At 37.9% G+C, this 7,472-nt stretch overlaps 1 protein-coding gene across 1 annotated transcript; it reads right to left on the reverse strand.

The window, feature by feature from the left end:
* Positions 1-314: 314 nt before the first annotated feature.
* LOC146510234 (uncharacterized) lies at positions 315-5,978 on the reverse strand. Its single transcript, XM_085173669.1, has 3 exons — positions 2,451-5,978; positions 1,982-2,305; positions 315-813 (listed from the first exon to the last, which is right to left on the reverse strand). The coding sequence occupies exons 1-3, from the start codon at positions 2,539-2,541 to the stop codon at positions 506-508; spliced, it is 723 nt and encodes a 240-aa protein (XP_085029795.1). The 5' UTR covers positions 2,542-5,978; the 3' UTR covers positions 315-505.
* Between the last annotated feature and the right edge of the window lie 1,494 nt (positions 5,979-7,472).

Consider the following 7,472-nt stretch of genomic DNA (forward strand, 5'->3'; position numbering starts at 1 on the left):
CATCTGTGTAGATAACATGAGTGCCAAAGTTACCTGTGGAGGAAAATAAACAAAAAGTGTATTGTGCTTTGGATGAAGCTATGTTGTTTAAAAAAACACATTTTTCAAAGCAAAGTTTTAAATACTTCACTTACCTTCATTAACAGTTGTCGGTCTTGCTTTCTTACAAAAATGTTCTATAACCAGAATCAGAACCACAAACAGCATGATGACATTGGTTACCAAAGGTACTGTCAAGGTTGTAACAGAACCTAGAATGCAAAAGCAAATGTCAAACAATATTGAATATCATGACAAATTCCAAAATACTAAAGTGCTTCCAAATAGTTCCATTTGCCATCCATTTCTTCAACATACAGTAACATCTGAAGTCACAGGAGATGTGTACTAACTTTTTCCCACAAGAATTCACAAGCAACAACCAAAACCATATGGTAAATGATTTATTTTACTGCATATAAATTCAAATCCAATTTCCCTTTGAAAGAAAATATGTAGTGTTGTCTCAGAAAATCTTACGTTTAAATACTCTACCACTGCAGGCTGCCAGGGGAATAACGGTTTCATCTCTGCTGACATTATTCCAAACTTGGCACATAAGGTTTCCAGTCAGCTTTCCATCTAAGATGATGGTAACATTTGGAAACTCGGCTGTCCAAATGGTTAGGGACTGGTTGTGGTCATTGCTTTGTATAAGTATCTGACCATCCAAACTCAAAATTAATTGTACTCCATCTCCCTCAGAGAAGCAGCTGATCTTCATCTGTTCTGGTGACAAACACGTCTGAGACAGTGTTGGCTTTGACACTGGAGCTGGAAGACATGTAATCATATCATGTAAGCAGTGTAAAAGACAAATAAGATATAGTATAAGTTAATTTTGCATTTTTTTAAGTCACAAAAAGGTTTCTAGGGAAATATCACCAAGTATTAAGAGAAATATACATTTAATTTGTCCCACATTTGGGGAAATATTTTTTAAACAGCAATTTGACTAATAATAATAATAATAATAATAATAATAATAATGGATTTGATTTATATAGCGCTTTTCAAGGCACCCAAAGCGCTTTACAATGCCACTATTCATTCACTCTCACATTCACACACTGGTGGTATAATAATAGATGAATAACATTCAAGGGTTACAATTTTGGATTTCCAGGTATAATTTAGTTATATGTATACTGCATCAAATCACAACAACAGTTGCCTCAAGGTACTTTATATTGTAAGGTAAAGACTTGAATATAATAATGCAAAGAGATGTTTCAGTTTCAGATATTTCAGTGCCATAAGGGTTTTGTCATGCTCCTGGGGCCTTGACCCCCTGAGCAGGGGTTGGGACGCGCATCTGTAACCGGAAGGTCGCCGGTTCGATCCCCGGGCTCTCTGTCCTGGTCGTTGTGTCCTTGGGCAAGACACTTTACCGCCTACTGGTGATGGCCAGAGGGGCCGATGGCGCGATATGGCAGCCTCGCTTCTGTCAGTCTGCCCCAGGGCAGCTGTGGCTACAACTGTAGCTTGCCTCCACCAGTGTGTGAATGTGAGAGTGAAAGAATAGTGGCATTGTAAAGCGCTTTGGGTGCCTTGAAAAGTGCTATATAAATCCAATCCATTATTATTATTCAAATTTTGATTTAGTATTCAGGTCAAATATTTGTTTTACTGTACATTGCATGTACATTTACATTACTTTTTAAATTTGCACAGTAAAGTATAAAGGAGTAAAATATTTTTGCTTTTGCAGATTTGAAGATTAAAGCAATGAGGTTTTTTTTATTGAATTAACATTTAATTTAGTCTCATTTATATGTATATATGTTATATCCAATAAAAAAACAACTATACAATTAATGTACTTGGTTTACAACATCTGGTTTTTTAAAACTATTTTTAATAAAACATATCCATTCATATAAATCAATAATAATGATTAGCTTGAGTTTGAAGCAAACAACCGAATAAAATAAAAACTTACCATATATTTTTAGAGATACATTCGCTTTTTTCAGTAACTTTCCTTTAGAGTCATATTCTTCCAACTGGTAATATCCAGAGTGTTTCTTCATGGCTTTACCCAGTTTCAGTGTTCCATTATTTACGCCATTTGGTTGATTTACATATTCATGATTTAAAATCATAGTCCCATTATTGTGAGTTTTTACAACCCAGTTTTTGTTATCCTTCATAACTCTCATTGAAGCATCAATTTTATGTGACAGATGAAAAATTAGCGACTGACCTACGGCTCCAAAACAATAATGGGTTCCAGGAGATTCTGAGAAAATGCATTCAACTGACCCTAAAAGAAACAAGAAATAAACACAATTTTTTTATGTAAAATATGGAATAAAATGAAACAGATTCTATAAACAAAACTGAAATTTACAAATTCAATCAACATTTTCTGTATTGAAAACAGTACAATATACTATAAAATTAAATACCTTTTGCCAGGGCTGTTGTTGCCAGAATTGTGATGCTGATGTAGATGAAAATCATTGTTTCTGTAACACAGAGGTCAACATTTGGAATCATGTCACACTTTTTGGAAGGTATGCCTGCCCTAGTTTATTCTACGGATTCTACTTCTACTTATTCTATTGATCACTTTGAGAATAAAGTCAAAATTTCTAGATAAAAGTCGAAATACTATTTTGAGAAAAAAAAAATTAATGTGGAGATTAAGACAAACCTATACCCCCTATACACTCTATAAAATGCCTTGTGTAGATGAGTTAGTAAAATCATACTTCATAATCTGTTTTCTGCACACTAAGAATTTATCACATAAACACAGTGTGGTGATAAGTATAAAGGATGTAAAAAGATGACAGAAAAAGGGAAAAACACATAAACATTGAAGAGTTGAACGAATGTATACAAAATGAAATGCCTCCCAATGGACAGATGCAGGAATATCGATGACTGCAACCTCGTGCAATGAAGAGGATGTACGTTGTATCACAATACACTATAAGACGGCTGATCAATTTGTTTCATTAATTCATCTGCACAAGGCATTTTGTAGAATGTATATAGCAGTCATGGCATTTTGTCCTGAAACACCTGTAATCACCAAATTTGACTTTTTTTCTCAAAATAGAATTTCAACTTTGATCTTGAAATTCAAGATCAAAGATTATTCTCAAAATGATCAATAATATTAGTTTATTCTTAACACGGCTCTAATTGTTCTTTGTATTATTTAAACATTTGCCACACTGCATAAAAGGTTGATTTCACAAATTAAAAGTTATACAGTCTCTACGAAATAGTATACATGGATTATTATTTATAATTGAATTAAATAATTTTTTACAGATTTTTAGTTAGTTCTAATCAATATCAGCCTGCATGGGTTAAAATTATAAGCTTTCACTCACCGCATTCAAAAGGGGATGTTTTCTATATGGCAGTGTAAGACTGCACTGTGAATGCTTTACAAGCAGAAGGCTGGTTTATGGTCATTACAGATGGGCGGATCAATCTAAATATCAATAGTATTGATACCAATGCTGGTATTGGATTGATAGTAGCATGATAGAATCAATACTTTGTTTCTATCCTCTAAGTTCAGTATATTGCCCACCTAACTGCGTAAATTATTTATGGGGAAATACAAAGAAATATACCTAAAAGATCCACTATGAAAAATGTGTAAACCTCGTTGTACTGAATGTGACCTCAATTTGATTTATAGCCTACAGCACATTTAAACAACAGAAGAGTTGTTTAGAAATAGGCACATTTATATTTTAGGTTTCCACAAAACCCAGTTTCAAAAGTATAATCAATTATTGTGAATAGTAAAAGTCACTGTGATTTAGTGATCATTAAAATGTGTTCAGAATTTGCTAATCTATCATGAATCAACTCAAAGGTCATAACACACTGCTCTCCTCTACATTAACTTTCTTTATAAGTTAAAAGTGTTGTTTTTTGCATTGTGTGGGGAATACTGGCCCCACATTTAGTTGGTATCTGATCGATACCAAAATTTAAAGTTATCCTCCTTTCTTCTTCTCTGATAAGAATTAAGGAAGGAGCTTTTGCACTGGTTCCCACAACTGTACAGTACAAATTGGTCATACATGCTTTAGTTTTTAGCCCCTTTTGTCAGACTGGTTCTGGCAAAAGGTGGCTATATTTGCTATGTGTCTATTTAGGAAAGCTGCAAAACCGAACCTCACTCAATCGTGTTTGTGGTGCTGGTGTTTTCTGCCGTTATCAGACCAAAAATATGGCTTCACATTTGGTTAATTATACTGACAGGGTTTTCAAAAGGTTTATGCTCCTTTTGTTTATTTGTTCTGTTTTTGTTGTTGGAGTTTTTTTATCTATTCTTTTTTTTCTTTCTTTTTTTTGTGTGCGGTCAGGGGGCCCGATATTGTTCTAAGCCAGGTAGCTTTAACTAGTAGTTCAACAATTCAGGTCCTTAAGAGAAACAAGATATAGACAGTTATTGTGACAATCTTGATCTAAGAACAACACAAGCATATATATTATTTGACTTTTTCTGAATGCTGTATTTTTTTTTTTTTTTTTTTTTTTTTTTCGCCTGTCCCATTTGGTTCTTTAGCCGTCAGAATTGTTGTCTGAAGACCAACAAGGATACCCAATGGATTTATTTTGCCAAATGGATCATCATGGCATTGCCGTATTGGTCCATTTGATCGACCTTTGTTTTTATTATTTATTTTATTTTCAGTTGTTACAGACGGGACAGACATGAGTGAGGGATAGGAAAGGGAGAAAGAAAGAGGAAGGAAAAGAAAAACAGAAGGGGAGAGGGACAGTGAGAAAGGGGGGAAGAAAAAATATCTCCGGGATCACCTGTTGAGAGAAAAAGAATAGAAAACAAGCAAAAAAACAAAACAAAACAAAGCAACATACTAAACACAACACCATCGCATTAATCTAGCTAAGTGTAAACAGCAGTAAATACTAAATATTGAATGTTGTTGTGCAGCACGCAGGACAGACAGCGCACAATGTGCTTTGAAGTAGCAGCCAAGAAAGGTGTGATTTAAGTCTACGAACAGTGAACACCCATGTGCACACCTGTGTGGATCGGCGCGCTTGTATTCAAATGGTTTCCCCATGTAATGGTCTGCTAGAGGATGTAGAGAGCCATAGCCCCGTCCCCCAGGGCATGAAGCAGGCATGGAGGAGATCCAGGCCCCAGACATCCAGAGGCCCCAGAGTGCAAGAGCCCAAGGAGGACCACCGGAGGGGCATCCGTGCCACCTTCATGGGAAGGGCTGAGGATCCCCAGATGAGGGGTCACCCAGTAGCCACCGGGCAGAAGCTAGAGGGGGCTGCACCGGCGTGCCCGTCGGCTCCGCCGGCAGCCAGCTGTGCCAGAGTGAACCGAGCCGCAGGCACAGAGGCCGGAGGCCCGAGGGCCCCCCGCGCCCCGGAAGAGGCCTGACCGAGCAGCAGGCGCCAGGCCCCGCCAAGTAGCCACCGGGAGTGAGCTGGCACATGACCTGAGCGCCCAGCCCTGGACACCAAGAACCAACAATGCACCGACCCCTGAGGGCATCAGTCACCGGCAGGGAGTGTGGTGAGGGGAGATAGGCCTCCACACTTTGGAGGGCCTTGGAGTTCCCAGAGAGGTGGAGTCTAAGACCTGACCTGACATATAGACACAGACAAACAGACACAGACATGCATTCCCACCCTCATGCACACATATACAAACACTTAGCACTCACCCAACGTAGGAATAAACGTAAATGGACATGTACACACAATCACACTCCCCAAACATACTCTATACCCCGGGTCCAGGTATCCTCACCCCCAGAGATGGAAACGGCACCCAGACCCAAGAGATGTTACCCTTCCCTCCGGGGTGGAGGCAAGCAGACCGCCCCAGGCTCCGCAGCAGCAGGGAGGCCAATCGGACAGCCAGCATCTCTTCCCAGCCCCCCCGCCCCGATGGCTAGCAGAGAACGGGGGTGTGTTAAGACCCCATACCTCCCTCTTCCCGCTCAATGCTGTATTTTTATGTGTGAAATTATTTTTAGCTTTCACAAAATATAAAAGGATCCAGAAAGCTACAGTTTTATTTTATTTTATAGATATTTCTTTCATTTATTTTTTTTTTTGTGATACTAGATTAGTGAAGTTATACAGTGTTATGTATTTTCTTTAGTGACACTGGTGTATTTTCATTTTACCTTTTAATTTTCATAAGGGCTGGCATTTCTGATGACCACATTGTTTATAAAGAATAGCTTGCTTATTGATGCTATTATTGTGACCTTTATTTTATTAAAATCCCCTCTGGATTCAAAATGTTTGATAAAATTTGTGGAGTGTGCGCATTATAGTTTTCCTCTTCTACTCTAAAGGGCATTGTGAGGGTTTGGGGCTTGCCAGCAAAAGACAGAAAAAACATCACTCACACAATTGTTCAAGTTTCTCACCGACAACAAAGGCAATAACAAATTAAGCCAAGTGTGAGACTGACAGTTAAAAACCACAGCTCTTTTTCTGTTTCTGTCACTGTCTCATCTGTAGCTTTTAATGTGAAACTCTCAGGGGAAACTTCTCTAACCTCTGGTGTAAAATCAGATAGACAGGACTTTTAAGAAGTACTTTGCATTTGACCTCACAAGAAAGCAAACATTTTTATTTAGTATTACTTTTAAATATATATTTTTTTGGTCTTTTAACTGGCTTTATTGGATAGATACAGTGAAGATTGACAGGAAAGAGAGTGGGGAAGCCATGCAGCATAGGGCCATGGGTTGGACTCGAACCCAGGCCGAGTCCAACCCACAGGCTGTGTGTGTCTCTGTCTATCTGTTACGCTGCTGTGACGGATACGTGTATGCTGCCTCTTTCCCAAAGTCAGATATAGGTTACACCTCCTGCAACACTTCATTGGATAAGCAGCTGAAAAAATGGATGTCCTTTAGAACTCTTTATCAAAGAAAAAAAACAAGTTGTTAATGCAATCCCACAACTGTCAATGATTTCAGCCATTTATTCTCAGTCTTTTTCATAAGATCTAATGTTGGCATTCCTTATACCTCACTGCATATAACGTACTGATTGGACTATCATTTCTTTTTAAAATGCAGCCTAGAAGCAAAAATAAGAACAGAAAACAATGTTCACATAAACAATGAAGGACTGGCTGAAACTGAGAGTAATAGAGTTAAGATGATAGTAAGATGATAGTAGTTGCAGATATCCATTGCCTGCACCACAAAGTCATTCCGGTGTTATTATTGTAGGGTCTACCTTACAATATAGAGCCTTGAGGCAACTGTTGTTGTGATTTAGCAATGTATAAATTACACTGAATTGAATTGAAATTAAATTGAATTGAATTGGTGATGAGGTCATCCAGTCATGTTTGGTATTCTAACTGGCAAACTGTCAGGTCTGCCTTCCAGTTAGCAATAGAGAGAGCAAACAAGAGGGAGTGCAGTAGCAGAAAGCAGAAGTGG

The sequence above is a fragment of the Neolamprologus multifasciatus genome, chromosome 10 (genome assembly GCF_963576455.1).
Source record: "Neolamprologus multifasciatus chromosome 10, fNeoMul1.2, whole genome shotgun sequence".
Taxonomy (NCBI): domain Eukaryota; kingdom Metazoa; phylum Chordata; class Actinopteri; order Cichliformes; family Cichlidae; genus Neolamprologus; species Neolamprologus multifasciatus.